Below are 25,640 nucleotides of genomic sequence, written 5' to 3'. Positions count from 1 at the left end.
ATTATAACAGTATTTCATTTGCACAATGTTCTCCCCTCTTCTTGTGAAGGCACTGACTCTTGCTAAGGTATGGTTCCATGGGCCCTGGCTGTCACACAAATGACACTTTTCATGTATGAACCTAGACCCGTGCGTGTCAGCGGGTTACTTGGTCTTTGGGAGCATCACAACTGAGCCTAGTCCTGACCTCATCTAACATAGTCTCCAGCAACTGTCCTGATCATAAGAACATAAGAATGTGAGAAATAGGAGCAGGAGTAGGCTATACAGCCCCTTGAGACGGCTCCGCCCTTCAATCAGATCATGGCTGATCTTCAACCTCAACTCCACTTTCCTGCCCGATCCCCATATCCCTTGATTCCATTGAGAAGGACAAGAGCAGCAGGTACATGAGAACAACACCACTTGCACGTTCCCCTCCAAGTCACACACCATCCCGACTTGGAAATATATCGCCGTTCCTTCATCGTCGCTGGGTCAAAATCCTGGAACTCCCTTCCGAACATCACTGTGGGAGAACCTTCACCACACGGACTGCAGCGGTTCAAGAAGGCGGCTCACCACCACCTTCTCAAGGGCAATTAGGGATGGGCAATAAATGCTGGCCTCGCCAGCGACGCCCACATCCCATGAATGAATTTAAAAAAAAGTACAGAAACACTCATTTCACTGACTAGTGATAAGGAGAGGGAACCCTGGCTGATTTTGTTTTTTCACCTCCCTAGATTTAGAATATGGAGGCCAATCATAGCACTATCCACCTCTTCACCTCCCTCTCTTCCTTTAAGGCTCTCCTTAAAATCCAACTCTTGGACCAATCTTTTAGTCAACCCTCCTAACATCTCCTTTGACTTGGTGTCCATTTTTGTCTGATTGAGTTTCGGTGAAGAGCCTTGGGACATTTTTCCTTGTTAAAGGAATACACATGCAAGATGGTATTGTCACTATCATTGAGCCATCCGATCTGTATGAATCTGTAGATAGTCAAAATCTTTTCCCAAAGGTAGGGGAGTCTATAACAAGGGGGCATAGATTTAAGGTGAGAGGGGAGAGATACAAAAGGGTCCAGAGGGGCAATTTTTTCACTCAAAGGGTGGTGAGTGTCTGGAACGAGCTGCCAGAGGCAGTAGTAGAGGCGGGTACAATTTTGTCTTTTAAAAAGCATTTGGACAGTTACATGGGTAAGATGGGTATAGAGGGATATGGGCCAAGTGCAGGCAATTGGGACTAGCTTAGTGGTATAAACTGGGCGACATGGACATGTTGGGCCGAAGGGCCTGTTTCCATGTTGTAAACTTCTATGATTCGATGATTCTAATCAGTTCCACTTTGGGCAGGACATTTACTTGTTGAGCCACTGGGGCTCAAGTGGGAATAACATTTAGCACATGTGGTTCTAACTCCTCTGACCCCTATTTTAATGATGACGTTAACCTGGCCATACACCTCATACCAACTGCGAGCAAAGGAATTTGGTCTTAGTGTGTTGAATGTGCGTGCGATAATATCACATGGCCTAATTTCTGGGCCTAAACTTTTCTGTTGCTCGAAGTCACCAAACTTCAAACCTGACCTTTTGTTCCTGTTAATCTGAGAGGTCACTGAATGTTGCCTGTGTACGTCAATAAAAGTACCTCAGCTGCTCGAAGACTTTTACAGCGATTTAATATTTAAAGACCTCACAATTTTCACTTTTTAATGTTTATACCTCCCTGTCCCCTTGGCCAGAACTTTCCTCTATTTGCTTTCTTCTGGGGCATCTGTTGTCTTTTGTAGGTTTTCCCCTCACCCCATTGTAGGAGTGTTCAATACTGTATTGCTGCAACACACCATTGTGTTCTTAGTCTTTCCCTCCTGCTGTTTCATCAATTCATGCTTGTCTCTCTGGTTTCTGAGCCAGTACTATTTTCAAATAGTAAAGTTTCCAGTCTTTGTCCCTTTCCTTCAGTCCAGATTTTATTTGCAAAGTATTTACTTGTACTGTGGCTGTTATTTGTTGTTTACTTGTGTAAATGGAAGAAAAGCTTTCCAAGAGATGGGGGCAAATAGTTCACCAAAAATCTGGTGAAGTCATACGTCCAGGAATGTCACAGCTGGGAAATGCAATTTTGAGACCCAAATCCTGTGGCCTTCAAATACTGCAAGGCTCCCCAGTGATCTTTCATGAGACGTTAAACCAAGGCCCTGTCTGCCCTCTCAACTGGACGTAAAAAAATCTGATGGCACTATTTAGAAGAAGAGCACGGGAGTTCTCTCCAGTGTCATGGCCAATATCTGTCTCTCAATCAACATCATTAAAACATATTGTCTGGTCACTATCACATTGTTGTTTGTGGGACCTTGCTGTGCGCATATTGGCTGCCGCATTCCCTACATTACAATCGTGACTACACCTCAAGAGTGCTTCATTAGTTGTAAAGCGCTTTGGGACATCCTGAGGTCATGAAAGGCGCTATATAAATGCAAGTCTTTTATAACTTCCCTTTTGTAGCGACATTGGTAAGCTCCTGGGTCTCGTCCTAACTGCAGCCCAGCAGTGTATTCCACTGAGGTGCTAACAGGAGACGCCCAACCACCCAGTCAATGCTGGTCTGAATGTCAACAACACTCCCCACACGACTTATACACCAAACAGCAGGAACGTGCTACTCCCGCCTGGATGGGGTAATCCGCAAGGCCCTGGTGATACAACCAGAAACAGATACATCGGGCAAGCACAGCATTACACACTAAAACCACAACCGCTCCCTGGAACCAAATCCCCAGGGTAGTGCTCGACCCCAGCCACATTGTACCATGTACACTGAATATTCTATGAATGTAACACATCTCAACATATTGTAACCAAAAAAACAATGTAATAATACTATAAAAGAAATCTAGCATTTTAATATGTATAATATTTCATATTTGTTGTGCAGGCTAACAAAGATGTTTTCACCTTAACTTTCTGTCTGTTCCCTGTCCTTGAAAGGATTGTTTTGCAGAATTCCTGTGCTATAAGTTTATTCCCTAAGGGGCTTTTTGCCCTTAAAAAAAAGCAATTTGATTTATTCCTTAGCAACAAAAGTGCAGGGGGTTGGTTTCCAAAAAAAAAGACTGGTGTCTGCTTGATTAAGCCAGAACAGAATGAGGCAGATGGAGCCTTAGATCTCGTATAATACAACCACCGCTGAGCATGTGCTGTGTCTCGGCCTATCTGCTGCTAAGGGAGGGAGGGGTTGCCTTGTTGGAGAGGAGCCCTCAGCCAGTGGTGGCTGCGGAATGCATGTGGAGTCATTTTCTGGCTTTAACCCTTTGTCCTTGCTCGCTGCAATTGCTGTTTGAAAGGCGGCAGGCTTGCTCAAGATAGTGAGCAGAGGGCAGAAGGGTGGCGGGGTGAATGGGGAATTGGCGATAGAAGGGATAGCAAGTCCATCCCATAGTGTTGCAATTACAAGAGAGTGACAGCTGTATGCTAATGAGGGCTATTGTCTGGGACTAGAGGCACGGGGAACAGGCAAGTGGCTCTTGTGAGTCTGACACACTTCTGCAACAGACAGTGCAGCGTTGGCATTCGCAGGCAGACAGGCAGGCAGACAGACAGACAAGAAGCTCTCCAAGGGACAACAGAGTTAAGCTGTCAAGAGAGGCTTTTCGCCGCTAAACAAGATTCTTGCTGCAATTGAAATCCGAACCGTAGCTTCACCGAACATATTCCCTTCTTTTTGAAGATTGTGGAGATGGTGCATTTGTGATTTTAACAAAAAACTTTCAGTGTTCACCTTGGGTTCACTTCTCACTTTTAATTTTTGGCGGCGTATCGTTAAACCGTTTGAAAATGAAGATTTTTGGCAGACTTGACTACACGCTGGTGAGTTTGGCAAAGTTAGAACGGGTCCCTTTTTTGTATTTCCTAAAATGTAACTGCAGCAAATCAGCGAAATAACGAAAAAAAAGACAAGTATTGTTTCTTTAATGCAGTGGTAGAATTTGTTGTGACTGACATGGTCTTAAAGAGCAAGAGAGACGTAAGCTGCTAACTATCGTAATTGCAAAATATGTGCCTAAATGATTTTTTTTAATGCTCCGAATATTTAATTGTAAATTGGCAACGGTGGGTACTTAGCTGTGATTTTCAATAAGATATTAATAATATTTCTGGAGTGCATCTGATGCCCTATCTGGTAATATAAGGTTTCTTGCTATCTCTCCTCACTGCAGGAGGTATCAGTACCTCTTTTGTATGAGAGATGTGTGGGCATTGCTTTTTTTTTGTACTGCTGATATCAGACTTGCAAATCAGATTCATAGTTAAGAATTTACTGTATTGATTTTGTGCTGCCGACACTGATCAATGTCTGGCTAACAGCCGGCGCACTGAGTACAGGTTTCTCCATTCTGTGTGAAAGAAGTGAAAGCTGTAATTCCCATTGCATCAAGGGTTCCGGGATGTATCTCTAAGTATCTTTATGTAGAAATGTTAAATGATCTTTATGATGTCCCAGAGGGGCTAAGTTGACTCCATTTTGGTGAAATTGCACTTACACTTAGAAAATTCCCATCAATGCTCAGAGCTTTAACCCGATGAACTGTCTAAGTGCTAGACCAATAATGATGATGGTCCTCTTTGTGCTGGCATCTCAAGAACCTGAGAAGAAGAACTACTTCCAACACTCTTTCCTATTGTCTCTCACTTGATGCCACCAGTGCTGGTGCTGTACTGGTATAAAGATTGGGATTGACTGACAAATTCTGGTACCGGGTTACATCCTGTTTCAAACTTTGCCAGTTATGTGAATTTAATAGTTAACACCACAAACAGACTGTCAAAGCCATTTTAAAACGTTGTACTGTGAGAATGAAATAAATGATATTGTATGGTTTCTAAATCAAAATGATTCTGCATCTTATCAATTAATGTGGGTGTTTGGACCACCCTTACCTTTAACTATATCTTCATAGTTGGGAGAAAAATGAGTATCCTTTGTATCACTTGTAAAATAAAAATAGCCTGCCTCTCTCTCATATATATATATATATATATATATATATAAAATGCATGGGATGAAAGATTTAACCTTTCTAATATCATGAAAAGGTAAAGGGCAAAGTTTCTGCCTCCTTATTGGTAGTGCTTATCTTACTCCAGGCCATGTTTAATTACATTAACTATCATTACTACTGCATGGATGGGTTTGTGGACATAACTAATTCGGCAGGTCCAATCATGACATGTTTTTATGTAAATAGATTGATATGACTTGAAATTTCAGCACCATGGATAGAGGAGGTTTCAGTCCCATTGTATGTTAGAATTCTGTTTGATCTGGTTTAATACCTGCTACATGAAATTTATTAACACATTTTAAATCTTTAGTATGCCTGCAGACAATTTCCAGTGGGCTCACATTAGATTTTTAAAAATGATTATATAGTGCATTTAACATTATACCGCTGTATAGACCAGCTTTTGCTGTTGATTCTAGCAATAATACTTAGTGAATTTCTATTTTCTACTGTTATACTGGCTGTGTATTCTTTATTTATCTCCATTTGCTCTCATGCTTATAGAAAAGAATGTCTTCCTGGGGTACAATTTCACAGACTCCACCCAGCTGATCATTTTATATGTGTGAGACCACACAGTGCATTTTGGCAAGCTATTTGACCCTGTGGGATACCACATCCAGCATTGTTCCTGTTCTGAGCCAACATTCACATACCTGCTTCACAGCAGTGTTCAATAGAGAGCTATTAGGAGACCCTTTCTTAGCCCAGGGGCACTGAGGCTGTTTGGAGTGGCTAAACAACCATCTCAGTTGAGGTTAGCTAACTTAGTACAGACTGGGGATTGAACCGGGGACCATCCTGGTCTGTATGGCTGAACGCCATGCTATGCAGTCTATTTACCCACTGAACCACCAAAGGAGCCCAATTTCACCATTGCTAAACTGCAACCCATAGTTTAGAACCCTAGAATGTAGATTCCTGACTAATAGCTCCACCTAGTGGCTTCTGGACACCTTTCAGCCAGTGTGAGGACTGCATTATTGGGCAATGGAGAGTGATATGGCAGTTCCAATGTGCCCCATCCCTAAGGGGGATTCTTATTTGGAATTTGCCCTTTATCTAGGACAACCCCCCCCCCCCAAATAAAAAATAAACTATCAAGAGAACACTTATGTAGATCAATCCAACAGTGTAGTGTTTAGGATGATTGAGGTCCCCCAAATTCATTTCATATAGGACTCAGAAGGGAGACCATTATCAATTCTGACAGGACCAATTTTCTATCAAACCTCGGAGGAGGAAATACACTGTTTAAGTCCATGGTTATAAAAGGAAAAGTAACCCAGCCTCTGACTCATGGAATGCCCAACTATTATTTTGGTCACCAACAACTTGCAATTAAATAGAGCCATTAACATAATTAAAACATCCCAAGGCACTTCACGTAGGAAAGCACAGACGTTGAGCTGCAGTAGACAATTAGTCATGACCGAAGGCAAGGTTTTGAGGAGGTTTTTAAAGATGGGTAGAGAAATAATGAGAGGCTTAGGATGCCAGTTCCAAAGAGTAAAAGAAAGAAAGACTTGCATTTATATAGCATCATTCATGTCCTCAGGAGTAGTTATTGTTGTTTTTGTAGGCAAACACAGCTGACAATTTGCAAATGACAAGGTGCCACAAACAGTAGTGAGATCAGTCCGTTTTGGTGGTGTTGGTTAAGGGGATGAATGTTGGCACCACACTGGGAGAATTCCCTGCTCTTCTTGAGAAAAGTGCCACTGGAGCTTTTATGTCCACCTGAACATATGGGGCTTCACTTTAACATCACATCCAAAAGACAGCACCTCTAATAATGCAGCACTCCCTTGCTACTGCACTGAAATGTCAAGATAGATTATGTATTCAAGTCCTGGATTAGAATTTGAACCCAGAACCTTCCGATGTAGAGACGAGTGCTACCACTGAACCAAGCTGAGTAGGACAAACACTAATTGGGACTGCCAGCAAAATAAGAGCACAGGAATGTACAGGAGGTCAGACTTGGGACTGTACGCTTATGGGCTAGAAGAGGCTGCAGAGATATGGAGGGATTTGTAATCCAGGAGTTTCCAATTCAGTACATTGGGTGACAGGGAGTCAATGGAGATACATAAAGATGTGGTGATGGGCAAGTGGACTTAATACAGGTTAGAATGTGGGCAAGATGAAATGTGAACAGTGGAGTTTTGGATGAATTGGAATTGTGCAGAATGAAGCTAGGGGAATTGATGAGAGAAGTGGAGAAGTCAAGCCTTGAGGTATTGAAAGTGTGGATAAAAGTTTCAGCGGTGGTGGGACTGAGGTAGGGGCAGAGGCGAGTAATGTTGCACAGATGGAAGTATGTGGTCTTAATGATGGATGCGATATGGGATTTGAAGCTCAGCCTGGACACCATGATTATGCACCATCTGGTTCAGCTGGAGCGAGCAGCTGGGGAGAGAGATGGAATCGGGGTCGGGGTGAATAAGATGGATTCGGTTTTCTCAATGTACAGTTGGAGGAAGTTCTGGCTGAAGTACAACTTGATGTCAGATAATCAATCTGAAATCACTGAGATGGTTGTGGAATTGAGAATGGTAATGGTGGAGAGGTAGAGCTGAATTTATCAGCATACATATGGAAACTGAGCCCATGCCAGCTGGACACATATATGAGCAAAGTTAGAATGAATCATAATGTTCCATGACTGTAATATTTAGATGCATCCTTTGCTATTACATTGGTTGTCAAATCATATGTATGTTAACAATGAACAGTGGTGTCGTCAACTTTTGAGAGGCAAGATGTTATACAACTGACTGTCAAAGTATTAATATTCATCATAAATATACTTTATCCATCCACAGGACTTTTCATACGATGATTCCAAAGTTGAATTCAATATTGATGCCCCTAATGGTGTGGTGATGGAAGGTTATTTGTTCAAAAGAGCAAGTAATGCCTTTAAGACGTGGAACCGGTATGTGGTGTTTGCTGTTATTGTGTTTCTAAACTGGGAACAATAAATGCGCATTTTACAATGGTGATCAACCAAGAGCCTTTGGAGTTCTATGTTTGATGACATAAAGTACCCCAGCAGTATTAGCAATGGCATGGTGTAAATTGTCACCAGCAAACAGTCTCATCTTTCTGTGCATCTCTAGTTGTCTAAATTGAATGTTGTGTTAATCAATTGTTAATGGCTCAGCGATGCTGAACAAGGGTTTCTTCCCTGGTTTGTTTGAATTAACTAATCTCAAATGAGGTGCCAATTAGGGGTGTTGCAATTGATCTTAGTTGGGAAAGTCAACCCATTCCCAATCACTATGCAGTGACCCCTGCTGGAAGTGTGTATATATATATAAATATATATTATATATGGATAGCGGGTGAATACTCTGCTGACGTTCATTGTTTGGACTCACACAGTGAATTAATGGGGGCACTTAGCACCTGTGGAGCCAAACCCCAGCAGGAAGCTAAACTCTTCAAGAAAAAGATGGCAAAAAAAAAATCTGAGCATGACTCCGAGAGCCAGATTTACCTCTTTTTGAGCATAAAAAAGCGTTGGGTGGAGCACAAAGAGGAAAACTGGGTGAGGAGAATTGCACACAGGCATCAGGCATAAGATGAGGAGGACTGATTTACTGAGCTCCTAATTTTCCAGCGATCACCATCCAGCATCCTGACCTCCGTGGAGAGAGAGGTTGTTCGTCTTTGTGATTGTAACTGTAAAAAGCTTTCAGCCTCGTCCCTTTACCTTTTGAGTGTGCTGGTTGTTGAATCCAGTCCCTATCGCAGTAACATATCTCTAACTGGATGCTGCACCCACTTCCTTTGTTCTGCTGTCCCCTAACAGCCTATTGATCCTGTCAACATGAGCAACCGGCTGCTTTGGAAAATTGATAGCTCATTGTTGTTTCTTGACACAAAGGTTATATTTGATAGAAGACGGCCATTAACTAGTAGTAGCAGGAACCCAATATCTGCCACCCTGACCTATCTCTGCCTCCGAAGCTAATTTCAGTGGAACTGTCGTATTGTTGGCTTCACAAAGTAATCTGAGGACTTTTTTTAAAAAAAAGTTTCCATGAGTTCTTTTTAATACGAAACATGCTTGATCACTTTTAATCGTGATTTTTATTTTTTTATTTTTAGGAGGTGGTTTTCAATACAAAATAGTCAGCTGGTCTACCAGAAAAAAATGAAGGTATGAGGTCCACATTGCGATGGTTACTTGACTCTTCAGAGAGATAATTTGCTTCTTGCATGCCTTTTTATTCTTTGCTCCAATGTTTCAAATCCTGGTTGTTTAAGCTGTTATTTTTGTACTGCTGCAGTTAAGACTTCTCGGGGGCCCTTGCAGTAGCCTGAAGTTTGAGGAGTTTTGTCAGCAGCTAGTCTGACCGTGCGCTGTGAAGCCTTATAACAAGCAGGGCGTCCTGTCTGAAGGAAAACTGTATGTTTTGCCCACGTTCCTATCCAGTGTTGTAGTCGTAAGCAGTCACATGGGAGGCTGTGATCCCTTTGCAGTTCCTTGTAGCAAGGAGAACACGTAGAGGTCACTAACTGTGGTCGAAGAGGCGGAAGGAATGGAAAAGATCACTGTACTCGTACAGCAACAATAATTAATATTTCTGAAAACCACAGCTGTAATTCTACACAGTTTGAATTTATAATGTATAAAAACACATCTGACTGCACAGATTCCGAGTGTGTAGGAGTTCAGTGAAAGAATAACACTGAAAATTGCCTTTTGAGATGGATTTGAGCAGTGGGCTTTATTATCAGATGTCTAAAATACAAGCTTTCTTTTTCATTGCACTTTATCCCCCCAATTTTCTTCTCTTCCGGGGCTGTTGACTCATATTGGGTGATGGTGCCATGGATACCGGCTGCCCTTCAATGCCTCACCAGATGGCCGTACTTTGTGTGTAGGCCCAGGTATTGAGAGTGAGCTATTTGATATCGGAGGGCGTCATGGCCGAGACCAAAGCCTGGCTTTTTCAGGGACAGCCACCCGTTGATATGATGTAATATAATTCTGCTGCTGAAACCCTCATCCCTGCTCTTGTTACCTCCAGACTGGACTTTTCCAGTGCTCTCCTGGCCGGTCTCCCATCTTCCACCTTCCATAAACTTCAGCTCATCCAAAACTCTGCGACCTGTATCCTAACACTCACCCAGTCCCATTCACCCATCACCCCAGTGCTCGCTGACCTACATTGGCTCCTGGTCCACTAAGCAGTTGTAATTATACTAGAGATCATGGGATGGACATTAATCTGTAACTATGCTAATCAGCTGATCTTGTTAAATTGGGGTCCAATCGGTATCAAATCTCACCAATTGCAAGTCTGGTGAAAATGACACCAATATCAGAATATCACAATTCTGTCTTCCTCCAAAATCCACGCACATACTCGCATCAATAGCAATCACTGAATAATGATCATGAACAAGAATCCCGCCTGAGTTTTCCCCTCCCTAGCCTACTGAGAACAGTTTAGCGAACAGCACAGATTGGGGATCAGATCTAGGAATCTCCTCATCTGTATGCTTGAATTTCACACTGGGCAGCCCTTTACTAACGTTGCCAGTGGGCATCTTTTCTGATGGTCATTTACTTATCGATTGGATGAAATAACAACCCACAAACCATCGGCAACTTTTGATGACTGTTCTGTTTGAACTTTCAGGATGCACTAACAGTGGTGGTCGAGGATTTGCGACTTTGTTCCGTTAAGCCCTGTGAGGACATCGAGAGACGCTTTTGCTTTGAAGTTGTTTCTCCAAACAAGTGAGTGAACAGTAGAAAATGGCGTCTGCTGTGCAAAATCTCGCTTAGTGGTCATTTTTTCACCTGTGCACCTAAATAGTGAGGTTCAGATGAAAACGTGTCTGACAGGGAGGTGTCCAATACCCTGTGTTTATTTTTGTTCCATTAATGGTACAATTACCTCATAGGGCTGCCTCCAGAGCCTGGGTACCAATTTAAAGGGCTGCCGCCACTGGCCGAGCCTGTTGATATAGACCAGTACCTAGCTTTCTGGCTTGTGCAGACGTTCCTCAGCCTTCAGGAAGGTCTGGCAGCCAGGAACTAAAGTTGTGAATTTCTTCGCTAGAAAAGAGAAGACTGAGGGGTGACCTAATAGAGGTCTTTAAGATTATGAAGGGGTTTGACGTAGAGAAGATGTTTCCACTTGTGGGGAGACCAAAATTAGGGGCCATAAGTTTAAGATAGTCACTAATAAATCCAATAGGGAATTCAGGAAAAACTTCTTCACCCACCGAGTAGTTAGAATGTGAAACTCGCTGCCATAAGGAGTAGTTGAGGCGAATAGCATAGATGCATTTAAGGGGTGACTAGATAAACACATGAGGGAGAAAGCAATGTAGAAGGTTATGCTGATAGGGTTAAATGAAGAGGGGTGGGCGGAGGCTCGTGTGGAGCATAAACACTGGCATGGCCTATTTCTGAGCTGTAAATTCTTTGTAACTTTCAAGACTTGTGCAAGCTCGGCAAACCCAGCCCCTTCATCTTGTGTACCACAACCAAAGTGAATTTGATTGTTTTAACAAAACAATGATTCGATTTTAGATTAGACTTGAGTTTGGGATGGAGGATAGTCTTAGGCCCATTTTAAGTTCATGGATTTTACTTTCTCAAATCAAGTTAGGAAGCTCAGTATGTTTGCTCATACCTGTTTCAACAAAAGATAGCAGTCACTATGTTCCTGTGTGTAGGTATCATTTTGGATGTTCCATTCAATGCACCAAAGCAATTTAAAACATGGTATGGCCTCCTGTAGAGAGTAAACGTTATCCAGTCTTTAAGGTTATTAAACTAACTGCCTCCGTTAGATTTAAATTTTGCATCTTACCAGACCAGCTATTTTTACCTGACAACACATTTGTTTTCCACAGGAGCTGTATGCTGCAGGCGGACTCTGAAAAATTACGACTAGCCTGGATTCAGGCAGTGCAGGCCAGCATCGCCACTGCATATAGAGAAAGCCCGGATAACAACTACATCAATGTAAGTCTCACACAATCCTTTCATACGAGTCGTGTTATCCTGAGTGTCATTTCAGCTGTGATGGAAACTTTGGCTGTTTTATTTTTGCCTCCAATTATTTCCCTTTTTTGCTCTTGCTGAGAATCGTTCTGTGATGATAAAAGCCCCGCAGTACCTTGCCCAAACACCCATGCGTGAATGTTGGAGGGCTGTTTAAATCACAGGAGCATCACAGCCGAGCTTGTTGTCAGCTGCGGCCCAGTGGGTAGAATTCTCACCTCTGAGTCAGAAGGTTAGAGGTTCACATCCAACTCCAGAGACTTGAGCATGAGATCCAGGCCGACACTCCAATGCAGTACTGAGGGAGTGCTGCACTGTCGGAGGTGCCGTCTTTCAGATGAGGCATTAAACCGAGGCCCCGTCTGCCTTGCCAGGTGGACGTAAAAGATCCCATGGCACTATTTCAAAGAAGAGCAGGGGAGTTTGCCCTGGCGTCCTGGCCAATGTTTATCCCTCAACCAACATCAGATTAGCTGGTCATTTATCTCATTGCTGATTGTGAGTCAGGTTGTGCACAAATTAGCTGCCGCGTATCCTACATTACAATGGTGACTACACTGCAAAAGTACTTCATTGGCTGTAAAGCGCTTTGGGATGTCCTGAGGTTGTGAAAGGCGCTTTATAAAAATGCATGTTTTTCTTTTTCTGATTATGTCCCCATCTGACATCCACACATGCACTGTCCAGCATTGTTTCTGGAATCACAGTCAGAAGCAGAAACTGTAGACTCCAATTACTCCCTGGCTGAGATCATCATGGACTGGAGATTGAATTGTTGTTTTATTTTAACCATATGAAAAAATGTAATTTTATGTCTCAATCATTTTTTACATGTTGGACACTTAAAGGTGTCACACATGCAAATTATATGTCACATTTGCACCTGATTGGTTCAAATGTCATATTGATAAAGCAGCAAAATATCACAACTGATCAATCTTTAAACTAAGTGTAAAAAAAAAGAGAAACTAGGACAATTATTTCCTGGTGCCCTTGATAACCCCCCAAGAAAGGAGTCGGAGATTTACAAGCAGCTGCTAATCTAGAGGCAGATTTTCCTGTGTAACAGCAATTAGCCTCAATTTGACCTCAAGATGTGCCTCGAGCACTTAGTCCTCAGGGAGTAGTTGAGCAGGTAGAACATTTGTGACAGGCCACATCAAACACAACCTCAGCAGCAGACAGCTTTGCTCGAGGCTTTATATCTACTAGACAATGGCTAGCAAGATAAAACACTTCCCTTATTATTATATAATAATACATTGTGCATTACATGGTACAATGTTCCTGTTATTATAAAACAGCACAACCTCTGATTTATTGTGAACATTGCTAGTAATTTAAAGGTATGTAAAACAAAATATCCTGATTCTAAGCAGAGTCGACTCCTCACTTCAGTGCTGGCGCCCTGGGTACACCACCTGCCAGTCTGACACACACTCCACCACAGCACGCCTGACATCAAACACAGCTAATTGTGAACCTGTATCTCACTAGACAGAGCTCCGACATGCTGTGTCAGCTGCCACCACTTTTTATATTCCTGTCTGTGGAACATACAGCTGGTCTGCATGGATCAGAGAAAGTCCAGTGGCCAGTAAAAGAAATGTAAGACAACTGTAAATGTGGAATCCGCCATGAAAAAAAAGACTTGCATTTACACAGCCCGTTTCATGACCTCAGGACGTCTCTGTCACTCTTGTAACATGGGAAACTTGGCAGCCAATTTGTGCACAGCAAGGTCCCACAAACAGCAATGAGATATCTGTTTTAGTGATGTTAGTTGAGGGATAAGTACTGGCCAGGACACCAGGGAGAACTCCCCTGCTCTTCGAATAGTGCCACTCCCTCAGTACTGCACTGGAGTGTCAGCTTGGATTACGTGCTCAAGTCTCTGGAGTGGGACTCGATCCCACAACCTTCTGCCTCGAGACGAGATTGCTACCAACTGAGCCACTGCAATATAAATAGTGCAGGTTCTACAACATAGACAGCCCAGTATATTACAGTACCCTTGAATTTGAAATGATTATATGTAATATATATGGGCATGAGACAAGGAAGGAGGTTAGGATTAGGGAACTACAGATGTGTTAGTCTACCAGTTGTGGACAAGCTCTGAGAATCAATAATTTGAAATCAAATTAGTAAACATTTATAAATACCTTAATCAAGGACAACCAGCATGGATTTATTAAAGGAAAGTTGTGTTTGACAAACTTAGTAGATTTTTTGAGGAAATGACCGAATAGATGTAGTCAATATGGATTTTCAATAAGGTGTCTCACAGGAGCCTTGTTGTATAAAAAAAATCAGGCATGTGGTATGAGAGGAAATGTAGCAACATGGTAGATAGACAGGAAACAAGGGGTTAGGGTTAATGGGTGTTCGAGACGGGTTGGAAGTGTTGTACCTCAGGGGTCAGTGCAGGCTCCACTTTTGTTCTTATATATGATTTGGGCGTAGAAAGCATGATATTGAAATTTGGTGATGACAAAATTATGTGGTTTGGCAAACAACAAGGCAGATTGTAAAAGACTTCAGGAAGACACTGACCGGTTACCAGAATGGGCAGGCAGGTGGCAGATTTAATTTAATTTAATGCAGAGAAATGTGTGATAAAGTAGGAGGAAAAACAAGGAATGAGAGAATACATTGAGTGGAAAGACACTGAAGAATGTGGGTAACAGAGAGAGACCTATGGTTTCAAATACGTAATTTTTGAATGTGTGAATGCAGGTAGATTAAAACCATAAAAAGGCCTATAGCACTTTAGGTTTTATAAATAAGAGCATTGAGTATAAGACCAAAAAGGTAATGACTAATGTATACAAGGGACTAGCTCGGCCACAGTAAGTGTACTGAGTGTAGTATTAACGCCCAATAATAGAAAGTACATTAAAGCCATAGAGAATGTACAGTGACAATTCACCAGGGTTGCAAAATTATAATTATAAGGAGAAACATGAGGCTGTTTCCACTGGAGCAGAGAAGGCAAAGAGGAGATTCAATACAGGTTTTTCTTTTAATTCTGAAGGGTTCCTCTGGTTGAGGAGCCAGTGACGAGGGATCATCAATTCAAAATTGGCATTGAAGAAAGCGGTTAATAGAAATGGGATGATTTGCCACAGGGAGTGGTTGAGACAGAGATCATTATAACTTTTAAGGGAAAAGTGGATAAGTATTTGAAGCAGAGGAATATACAGGGCTATGAGGAGGGAACGGGCTGTGGGATTAGTTTTGGGTTGCTCTAGCAAATAAGACCCATGGAATCATAAAATCTACAGCACGGAATGAAGCCATTCAGCCTAGCATGGGCTCTCTGAACGAATGATCTACTTAGTTCCATTTCCGATGAGACTAAGTGGATAGCTCTATCACAGAATCAGCACAGGTCCTTTGTACATTTTAAAATTTTTCTTTTTCAAATATTTGTCCACTACTTTTAAAAGCTGTTATGGATTCTGCTTCCATTACTGTTTCTAGTAGGACACTCCATACCCCAACAACATAAACCAATTCTCCTAACCTCCTTTTATTCTTTTGGTGATGATTTTATGCTCTCCAGTTACCAACTCATCATCCAATGGGAATCGTTTTTCTCTAGTTACCTTATCAGTACCTCCTGATAAATTTGAACACCTGTATCAGATCTCCTCTTGATCTCCTTTGTTCTAATGAAAAGAGCCCCAGTTTCTCCAGCCTCTCCTCAGATCCAAAGCCTCTTCTCCCTGGCATCTTGCTGCTGAATCTCTTCTGTACCTTCTCCTTGACATCCAGGGGGCTATTATCCTCTGTGGTTCCAAAATTCTACGGGATTGTTCTAATTTGCATTGAAAATCAGGATGTTTAGCTTTTTCATTTGGACCATTGATGGCATCAGCCCAAGAAGTGGTTCTCATGGGGTTATTTGTGAATGTTGACAGATAATTTTAGAAGACGCAGCTTTTTAATAAAATAATACACTTGGAATTATATAACATCGCATCAGAACGTCTCGAAATGTTTCACACGATGAACTAGTTTGAGGAGTGGTGACTGTTGTTTGTAAGCTTGCCGGCGTGACAACAGCGAGCTGCCAGCCGGGCTACCTGTGAGAATGCAGCAGACCTGCCTCCACTTTAAATCTGCTCCAATATCTTCCTCATAGAGACTGGACAGAACAGCATCTCCCTCTACGAGCAGCATCGACTCTGCCAGTGACTCCCGAGACCGCAGTGTGAAGGGCGAGAGCATCCTGCAGCGGGTGCAGGGGATTGCTGGGAACGACCAGTGCTGCGACTGCGGACAAGCTGACCCTCGGTGGGCCAGTATCAACCTCGGAATAACACTGTGCATCGAGTGCTCTGGAATTCACAGGTAAGTTCCCAGATTTCTGATGCTAGGCTGTGGACTACTCTCCCCAAGTTTGGGCTTTCAACTGGCTGGAAGGATCGCCCTTAAAATTGCTCCACAGCCAATAAGTAACCTTTTAAAAATATTGACCCCACAGAGGGCAGGAGGCAGAAGAAAACAGATAATCAAGAGTTTTAAATGTATTTTCTTAACGGAAAAAAACAGGTTCAAAGACAAAGATTAGATTATGTAGAAAAAGTAAAAATGATAGATACTAGGAAAGAGAGGCAGGAAAAAAAGGACATTTTAATTTTTATGTATAATTGCAGTTTAGGTGTTGACTGGTTTTGTATTAACATAATAAATCTGTTGTTGAGATTTGTGCATCTGTATTGCTATATTTTCAGTATAATCGTGCATTACAAAAGCCATAGCCCAGGAAGAGAGTTTTTCTGGACCTGCCGACAGTCTTTAAGTGATACTGGGACTGATTCTCCAGCCCACTTCAGGATAGACTGTATCTTCAGGTTCAGCTGGTGATAATTTACTGAAGCAAGTCACTGTTTTAATTTCCCCAGAGTGACTGATCACATTGGATGCACTGAAAAGATTAAACGAACAGTACGTTGAAACATGACCTCTTGGTCACTTTAATTAAACAGTCTTAAGCAAAAAATATTTTTTTTTAGAATCCATAAATTTTTCACTTACGATTTTAATATCAGACTTGATTAAGCAGCCAGCTGCCCACTTCAAGCTACTGGAGTAGTAATAGTCCAGCGTTATTAGTAAACTGATTTATGTCATCCCTACACACAGTGCAGCGGCTGCTTAAAACTGACTGTTGTGGTGCGATGAGTTTTGAGGTTCTCTCGACCTGGCTCTTACTGGTACAAAACCTAATTCCACATTGATTAGAAGGCGATTGTTGCCAGGCTGAAATACGAGTGACAGTGTTTTACATCTTGTCCCATTTTCTCTTCAAGAAGTGGTGTAAAACAGGCTGCCAGTTTGCTATCACCCGTTTTTTGCCCAGAGATAAGTTAAAATCCCCCACCCTCGACAGTATTAAACTGGCAGTATCACTTAGAGACGCCACAGGATGGCTGCGGCGGGAAGTGTAAAAATGTCACACTGGTGTAGCGGAGGGAGGGGTCAGTAGAGGAAGCTTTACTGTCTAACCTGATCAGGATGAGGGATAATCGATGCTAAGATTAGATTCCAAGAAATGGGAAAGAATTCCACTTTTCATCTCTGGCATTCCTCCATCGAACCATAGAAAAGATACAGCACAGAAAGGGGCCATTCGGCCCATCGTGTCCGCGCCGGCTCGTTGCCCATTCTAATCCCACCTTCCAGCACCCGGTCCGTAGCCCTGCAGCTTACAGCACTTTAGGTGCAGGTCCAGGTACTTTTTAAAAGTACATCTTGATGAGCACAAAGCTTACAAAAAAAAAACTGATCTTGTGATTTTTGCAGGGCTACGGGGAAAGATCAGGGGAGCGGGACTAATTGGATAGCTCTTTCAAAGAGCCAGCACGGGCACGAAGGGCCGAATGGCCTCCTTCTGTGCTGTACGATTCTATGATTGTGATTGGCTGAGTACGGAAAAGTCCATTATCTGCAGCTGTATTCAACACGCCCCACCCCACCCTCCCAGTTCACAAATTTGGTTCATTTCCAAAAGGTCACCATCTAATTGAGGGTGTTGCAATTTTCAGTGCGTAGCTTTTAAGATCTCGGAATATAAAGTTCCAAGTTTAGATTTTATGAGCAGAGTTTTGCGTACCAAGAACACAGAGAAGGAATTCGGGCACACAGGACTTTCCATTTGTTATGGACAGAAAATCCTGAAGGACCTGCTGACCTCCTGCCTAGATTCCCGCTACGCGTTCTTAACCGAGCAAAGCTTCTTGCCAGAAGTACGAATTACTAAAACGAATCCTACAGTGCTGTGTTTTGATCTGTTTTTCGATTATTATGTTGTTTCTCTTTTTTTTTTAAAAAGGAGCCTTGGGGTCCAGTGTTCCAAGGTTCGTTCTCTCACATTAGACTCCTGGGAGCCAGAATTACTTAAGGTAGCATGGATTTTGACACTGATAAAATTCACATTTATTCAACTTTTATTTTGTGTGGCTTTCTGCAGCTGAAAATTAAAATTTCATTTTTCAGTTGATGTGCGAGCTTGGAAACAACGCCATTAATCATATTTATGAGGGAAGATGCGGAGAACATGGACTGAAGAAACCCCAACCAGCAAGCACAAGGTCAATTTGAAATATATCTCCCAAGTCAAAAAATGTACCATGCCTCATTAAGAATTTTGGTCCCATTCCCGGTGGACTGGTGATTATGGTGCTGGCTTCCCTGCCAAATGGCGGTGGGTTGCCTGACTTGAACCTGTCTGCAACCCTTGGGGATCTGTCGGCCATGTTTTCAGCTCCGGGGAGCTTCCAGAAATGCAGTGATCCACTTCAGGCTTAGGGAGAGGGTGGAGGGGAAACTGGCGTTATCCACCATGTTCTGCCGTAGGCTCTCCTTCTGCGTAAATAACAGAGAAAGTTGCGGCAGTAGCTGTGGAGAAGCCTTCAGTGGAAAGAAATGTAAATTTACCAGGGCCCCCCTTTTTGTTTGTGCTCAGATGTCCTCCACTTGCTCCTGAAGATGTTGTCTCATGCTGGGGTCAAGTTCCACAGAAGATGGGCCTTGTCCAGTACCTCACCCAAGTGACCAGTCATGTGTAAGCCTGGACGGTGAACGTCAGCAGGTTATTTGACCGTGGGTGAGGGGCATCACATCCCGTCCCTACTCAATGTCTCCAAACCTGCATTTTATTGAAGGAACACTGGCTGATTTGTCATCTCCATAGCCCAGGGGCACTGAAGAGAGTTGTTGTGCCCCTACTGAGGCCCGGGCTGCGTTCGGCTAATTTTATCATACTGGAAACTGAACCAGAGATTTTCCAGGTCTGCGTGGCTCAGTATCACACCAGGAAATGTGCTTAACAACTGAGCTGCCGGAGGAGCTGCAGAAAACCCTTTGAAAAATGTCTCTTTTTCTAAACTCTGTGCCATTTGTATTCCTATCCTCACCATATGAACAGTTAGTGGAGGCTTGGCTTCTCTTCTAATGTTCTGAATTTTTGCAAAACGTTTTAGGCAGCAGAAGGAAACCTGGATCAAAGCCAAATACGTAGAAAAGAAGTTCCTTAAAAAGCTGCCAAACGCTGAAGCACTTACAGACACCGAACGGAAACCGCGGCGATGGAGCGTCAAGAAATGCCGACGGCACAACAGTTCCACCAAGGCTCCGACAGCCCGGCGGAGGTACCGTCAGGACACTGGAAGTGTGTCACCAGCGACATTTGCAGCAGGTAATGGCCGAATAAATCATCTCGTTTTCATTCCTTTCGGCTCCCGTTCATTTTTGTGTTCCTGAAGCTGTGACACGGGCTGGGGCATGGTTCCACAGGAATGGCCAGGCCTCCGTACATTGCTCAAAGTGGCTATTCTTCATGTGTCAACCTAGACAGTCAACAGGCACGAAGGGCACTATCGCCAAGTTGTTGCTGTCCTCCCCTGATGATCAAGGAAGTGTGATTCTAGGCATAAGTTTCTAGTTTGTTTCCCCTCCCTAACCACGGGTACTGAGGCAAATTTTGGTGTCCCTATTCACCCTGGTTGCTAACCATTAATTCAGCACAGAGATCCAACCTCTGTATGGCACAGGACCACACCTGGAGGTGCATTTACCAACCAACCCAATGGGGACACTGCGGCTTTTATTTCTCACTTTTTTTTATGAATGACTCTCCCATCATAGTAATTTTATTATCCAGTCCTTTCTAATCCATATTAAATAATTACAATAATTTTGAGGCATTCTAATCTAAGGCTAATGCAGCTTTGTTCCCGTAATACATTTTCAGCCAAATCAGTTAATATGCAGAAAAATGTTATGGATTATTCTAAATGATGTTAGGTGTGATGTCGCAGCTTACCAGTTTGTAGACCCAAAAGGATAATGAAACGAATTAAAGGCAGCTTTGTATCCCCAGCTGCTAAATGCACTGCCCAGTGTGAAACTGAACCCCACAGACCAAGTGCTGAGTTGACTGATCTCAGCGGAGGTGGCAACTAAGGCAGTACATTTGGGCTCAGGAAGAGGGAGAAAATCGGACAGACTCTTTATTGTGATTTAGTGACCACTTTTGGAAAAACGCATGTGAGTGGACACAATCAGGGCATGGCTGCGATTCCCCAAATGGGCGAATACTCACTGCCTGGATTCGCATGCGAAAACTGGCCACTTAGGTGAATTACTGAAGGGTGTCGCCCTCCCATGGAATTGTACCCCACGTGAGTCCCTCCCCCCCCCCCCCCCTTCAGGAGAGCAGGGGGATAATTGGAGTGTAAATAAAAGAGCAATTTGTAGCTTTGTTTTTGTTCTTCCCTCTGTATTCCTGCTTGGCTAATTGTTGCTTTGCTTCCTGTGTTGGTCACGATGGCAAAATACAGCGGCTGCACTGGAGAGAAAATTTCGAAGAGACTCCCTGTTTTGTCCCGATGAACTCGACTCACTGTTTTCTTACTTCGACACAACAGCTGGGCCTCGTAGTAAGTATATTCTCGTGAATTACCTACACAGCACTGGCCGCGTCCCCAACATTGGCCACATACACGGCATTGATGACAGTTTTAATGATTGTACTTTTGATGATGTGACAACACCCAGTGAGTTATATCACTGTGTACTTGCCCCTCGCTCCCCATCACTTGTTTTGTTGACGTACTTTGCTGGTGTAAAGGTACTGAATTTTGTCTCGTTCTTTACCTGCTGGCCCCGCAGGTTTAAGCAGCGACAGTGGACTGGGCGGCAGCACCGACGGCAGCACCGATATCCTGGTCTTCGGCACGGTTGTGGACAGTGTCACAGAAGAAGGTCAGTCCTGTTTCCGATTTCTCCCCCAGGGCATGGCTCAGAGGCACTGCTGGGATCGGTGTCAGATTCCAAGTTTCTGATGCCATAAAATCTCTCAATGAACAACATCTCCCTCCAGAAACCACCAGCAACATGCGCAGTATACCGAGGTTCTCATAAATTTGGCTTTCGAAATGTCCTTTAAGACTTAAAATGTGATCAGGTCTGGTCAGCGTTCCTGAGGAAGGAGGAAGCCTCCGAAAGCTTGTGAATTTAAAATAAAATTGCTGGACTATAACTTGGTGTTGTAAAATTGTTTACAATTGTCAACCCCAGTCCATCACCGGCATCTCCACATTCAGGACCTTGTTCAGCTCTGTAGGTTTGGGTTGTATTATCGTTGATGAGGCTGAAGACATTCTTTTACCTGTTGTGTTGAATCTTTCCGCTCCCCACCCCACATGGTGCCCTGCTAAATGTGTGCGATTTAATCACACAGCAGAGTAATGAAACTGAGAGGACAGGCTCCTGGCGACCTGCACGGAAACTGGCTGACTGTCGTTTTACTGTTGGTTGCAGTGAGTGAGGTTTCGGAGGAATCGAGTGGGGAGGCGGAGATCGAGCCAGAAGCTTCCGACTCCGAGGATCTCCGAGAACTGCACCCTGGAATACTTGCATACAAGGCAGCACATGCCCGCAATCTGGCAGTCATGGCAGAGGCCTTGGCGCATGGTGCTGATGTCAACTGGGTCAACGATGAGGATGAAAATAAAACTCCGTTAATCCAAGCGGTTATTGGGGTGAGTCTCGGCGCTTTTCCTTTATGTATTTTAAGGAATTACTATGCGGCCGTTCGAGATCATTGCACAGTTTGGGAAAAGGATAGCAGAAGTAAAAAAACATGCAATTCAAGGCAGTGTGTTACAGCGCTGATACTGAGTGCCATGATTTGAGGGGGTGTTAGAGCACAGATACGAGTACATGTCAGTACGTGTGTGGATGACAGACAAGGATAGGATTGGTCTTGGCTGTGATGCACTGAAGGTCAAATAACCCGTCAGTTCTCACACATGAAGGGTGGATTCGGTTAAATACAGGAGGTGTTTTCTTAATTATTATTTATTCTTGGAATGTGGGCGTCGCTGGCAAGGACAGAATTTATTGCCTATCCCAAGTTGCCCTTGAGAAGGTGGTGGTGAGCCACCGCCTTGAATGGCTGCAGTTCATATGATGACGGTGCATCCACAGTGTTGTTAGGTAGAGGGTTCCAGGATTATGACCCAGCGACTCTGAAGGAACGGCGATATATGTCCAGATCAGGATGGTGTGTGACTTGGAGGGGTACTTGGAGGTGATGGTGTTCCCATGCACCTATTGCCCTTGTCCTTCTTACTGGCGGAGGTCATGGGATTGGGAAATGCTGCCGAAGAAGAAGGCTGAAGGTGCTTGTAAAATCGTACACTAGCATTCAGGAGAGGAGAGGACATAGACAGGCATTAGCGTTGCCTTGTCTTTCCGGGTTTGTTTCAATTTGTCTTGGATAGAAAGTCCGTTATCAGACATATTTGTCTTACTTTGTGTGTCTTCAACAGGGCTCACTTGTCGCTTGTGAATTTTTACTTCAAAATGGGGCTGATGTAAATCAAAAAGACATTCGGGGCCGAGGCCCTATTCACCATGCCACCTATCTGGGGCACACTGGGTAAGGAATATATGGTAAAATCTCTAAGGCTGGCAATAATTCGGAGAATAACTGAAATCTTTCTGAAGATATTATTAACCCTTAGCCACTTTCAACCCCTCCACTGCCTCGGTGTTGTCAGACTGGTTGTCTGACGCCCAGTCCTGAATTAGCTATAACTTCCTCCAATTAAACACTGAAGCCACAAACTCTATGCCCTTGCCAATGGCTCCGTCCCCTTCTCTGACCACTGTCTTCAGGCTGAATTAGACTATTCACAACCTCAGCATCCTGTTCGACCCCATACGGCTTCTGACCCCATATTTGTTCCATCACAAGGACCACCTACTTAAACCTCTGTAATATCGCCTGCCTTCACCCCTACCTCAGCCCATCTCCTGCTGAAACCTCATATAGGTCTTTGTCACTGTCAGACTCCATTACGTCAATGCTGTCCTGGCCGGCCTCCCATCCTTCGCCCTCCATAAACTTCAACTCACCTAAATCTCAACTGCCTGAATCTTATCCTGCACCAAGTTACACTCCTTCATCACCCCTTTCCTCGCTGAGCTACATTGGCTCCCTGGCCCCCAGCATCTGAAATATAAAATTCTCATTCTTGTGATAAAATCCCCCCTTGGCCTCGCTCCTCCCTATCTCTCCAACCTCCAGCACTGCATGGTCTTCCCAGTCTCTCCATTCCTCTGATCCTGGCCTTGTGTATCCCCCCCCTCTCATTGATTGTCGAGCCTTCAGGCGCCCAGGTCCCACGCAGTGGAATTCCCTTCCCTCTGCCTCTCCGCTTCCCATTCTTCCTTTTAAGGCCCTTCCTTTAAACCCACCTGATTGACCATGTTTTCGATCGTCCGTCCTAATGTCGTTCTCTTTGGCTCCGGCTCTGTTTCTTTCCTCATGCACCCGTGAAGCTCCTTGGATATTTTTCTACATTAAAGGCACTTGATAAATGCAAGTTGTGGTTGTTGTAGCCTGGCAACAGGTTCAGAAAATTCTCTGAGCAAACCAGACTTGTCAGATTTCAGCTTACGTGCTGTGACAATAACATTACAGTAATAGAGCTACTCAAACATCATTGATACATTAACCAGAACTGCTCAAATAAGTAGTTGAGATACAATGTGCAATAAAATGGATGCTTTCCCTGTGTTTGCACTGTTGTCCTGTTTTTCCTTCTATTCTCTCCTTTATTCGTTCTTTGTAATATTTTTAACTTTTATTTTCTACTTTTTTCCAAGTTTTAACCTTTTTCACTTAAACTCGACCTCCTGACTCCCTGCTCCAGCCTCCATTTTGGAGCAACTTTGAAAAAATTGCCATTTAGACTCCAAAGACCGTTTTTGTTTCAGCCCAAGAACTCGAGACTGACATGGTCAACCTTTGACACACTTTTCTGTGTCTATCGGAAAGGGGCTGATGACTGATAAGTACACTCACTCACAGAAGAGTGTCAAGTACATAGGAACGGGAGTCGGACGTTCAGGCACTCGAACCTATTCCGCCATTCAATTAAATTGTGGCTGATCTGTTTCTCAACTCTATCTACCCGCCCTGGCTCCATAACTCTTAATACCCTTACCATTCAAAAATCTATCAGTCTCAGTTTTGAAATTTTCAATTGACCCCCAGCCTCAACAGCTTTTTGGGGGAGAGAGTTCCAGATTTCCACTACCCCTTGTGTCAAGAAGTGCTTCCTGACATCACCCCTGAACGGCCTAGCTCTAATTTTAAGATTATGCCCCCTTGTTCTGGACTCCCTCAGAACAGTAAACCTGCCAGCAGGGTGCGGAGTGCATTGGGATGTTTTACAGGCGCTATATAAATGCAAGTTGTATGAAGTGCCTGTTTTCTCACCTTGTATAACTCTCTTTACAGCCAGGTTTGTCTGTTCCTCAAACGAGGAGCCAGTCAGAACGCAGTGGACGATGACGGGCAGGATCCACTCAGCATCGCTGTTCAGGCAGCCAATGCGGACATAGTGACACTGTAAGCCTCTTTCTCCTGTCTTCACTCCCGCTGCATGAGGATAGTCACCATGTTTCAAACCTGTATTCTTTTATATTGTTTGTGTTTAAGAGCCATCGTGAGCTTTTCAACTTGAAAATCCTCATTTCTGATTTTACTTGACTCAATAAAAATGGTTATTATCATCAAGTATTAAAAAAAGTACTGTTTATCACCAAGTGAAAGTTGGTGAATTGTGCAATATTTTCTTAAATTCCATGATTCCCACTGTTTTACTGTTGGTGCAGTGACATCTGATGAATCCCTGCATTATCTCACAATGCGCCCAGACTGTGCACAGTTTGCTTTGATGGGCTCAAGGGAACTATGGCTGCAGGTAACTATCAGGTGATATACTGAGTGGGATTTCTCAGCAGATCTGCCCTCTCCCTCCCTACCAGAATTTCTTGGCCTCCTCTTCCCAGGGCAGAATCCTTAGCAGAACCAGCTACTGCCCCATTTTCAGGCTGCCTCCTTGTGGCAGGTGCTCTGGGCCCAGATGTGCCCAGGGCCTGAGTGGAATTTCGGGCCCTTCGTGTGCAGAGCAAGTGGGTCGCAGGGACCTCCTGGTGTGTCTGCTGCTGAGCTCAGCCTAAA

General features: G+C 43.6%; 1 protein-coding gene across 1 annotated transcript in view; it reads left to right on the top strand.

The window, feature by feature from the left end:
* acap3a (ArfGAP with coiled-coil, ankyrin repeat and PH domains 3a) overlaps positions 1–25,640 on the top strand; it is a 305,216-nt gene that overhangs the window by 260,748 nt on the left and 18,828 nt on the right. Inside the window, exons 11-23 of the mRNA XM_067970479.1 lie at positions 7,878–7,990; positions 9,169–9,220; positions 10,710–10,810; positions 11,938–12,049; positions 16,239–16,447; positions 18,432–18,501; positions 18,596–18,690; positions 19,582–19,796; positions 20,941–21,039; positions 21,272–21,364; positions 21,923–22,143; positions 22,936–23,045; positions 24,915–25,025. Coding sequence (XP_067826580.1) covers positions 7,878–7,990; positions 9,169–9,220; positions 10,710–10,810; positions 11,938–12,049; positions 16,239–16,447; positions 18,432–18,501; positions 18,596–18,690; positions 19,582–19,796; positions 20,941–21,039; positions 21,272–21,364; positions 21,923–22,143; positions 22,936–23,045; positions 24,915–25,025 — 1,601 coding nt within the window. The remainder of the gene's footprint in view (positions 1–7,877; positions 7,991–9,168; positions 9,221–10,709; positions 10,811–11,937; positions 12,050–16,238; positions 16,448–18,431; positions 18,502–18,595; positions 18,691–19,581; positions 19,797–20,940; positions 21,040–21,271; positions 21,365–21,922; positions 22,144–22,935; positions 23,046–24,914; positions 25,026–25,640) is intronic.

This window comes from Heptranchias perlo, chromosome 32, assembly GCF_035084215.1.
Source record: "Heptranchias perlo isolate sHepPer1 chromosome 32, sHepPer1.hap1, whole genome shotgun sequence".
Classification (NCBI taxonomy): domain Eukaryota; kingdom Metazoa; phylum Chordata; class Chondrichthyes; order Hexanchiformes; family Hexanchidae; genus Heptranchias; species Heptranchias perlo.
This window is presented reverse-complemented; position numbering and strand designations above follow the sequence as displayed.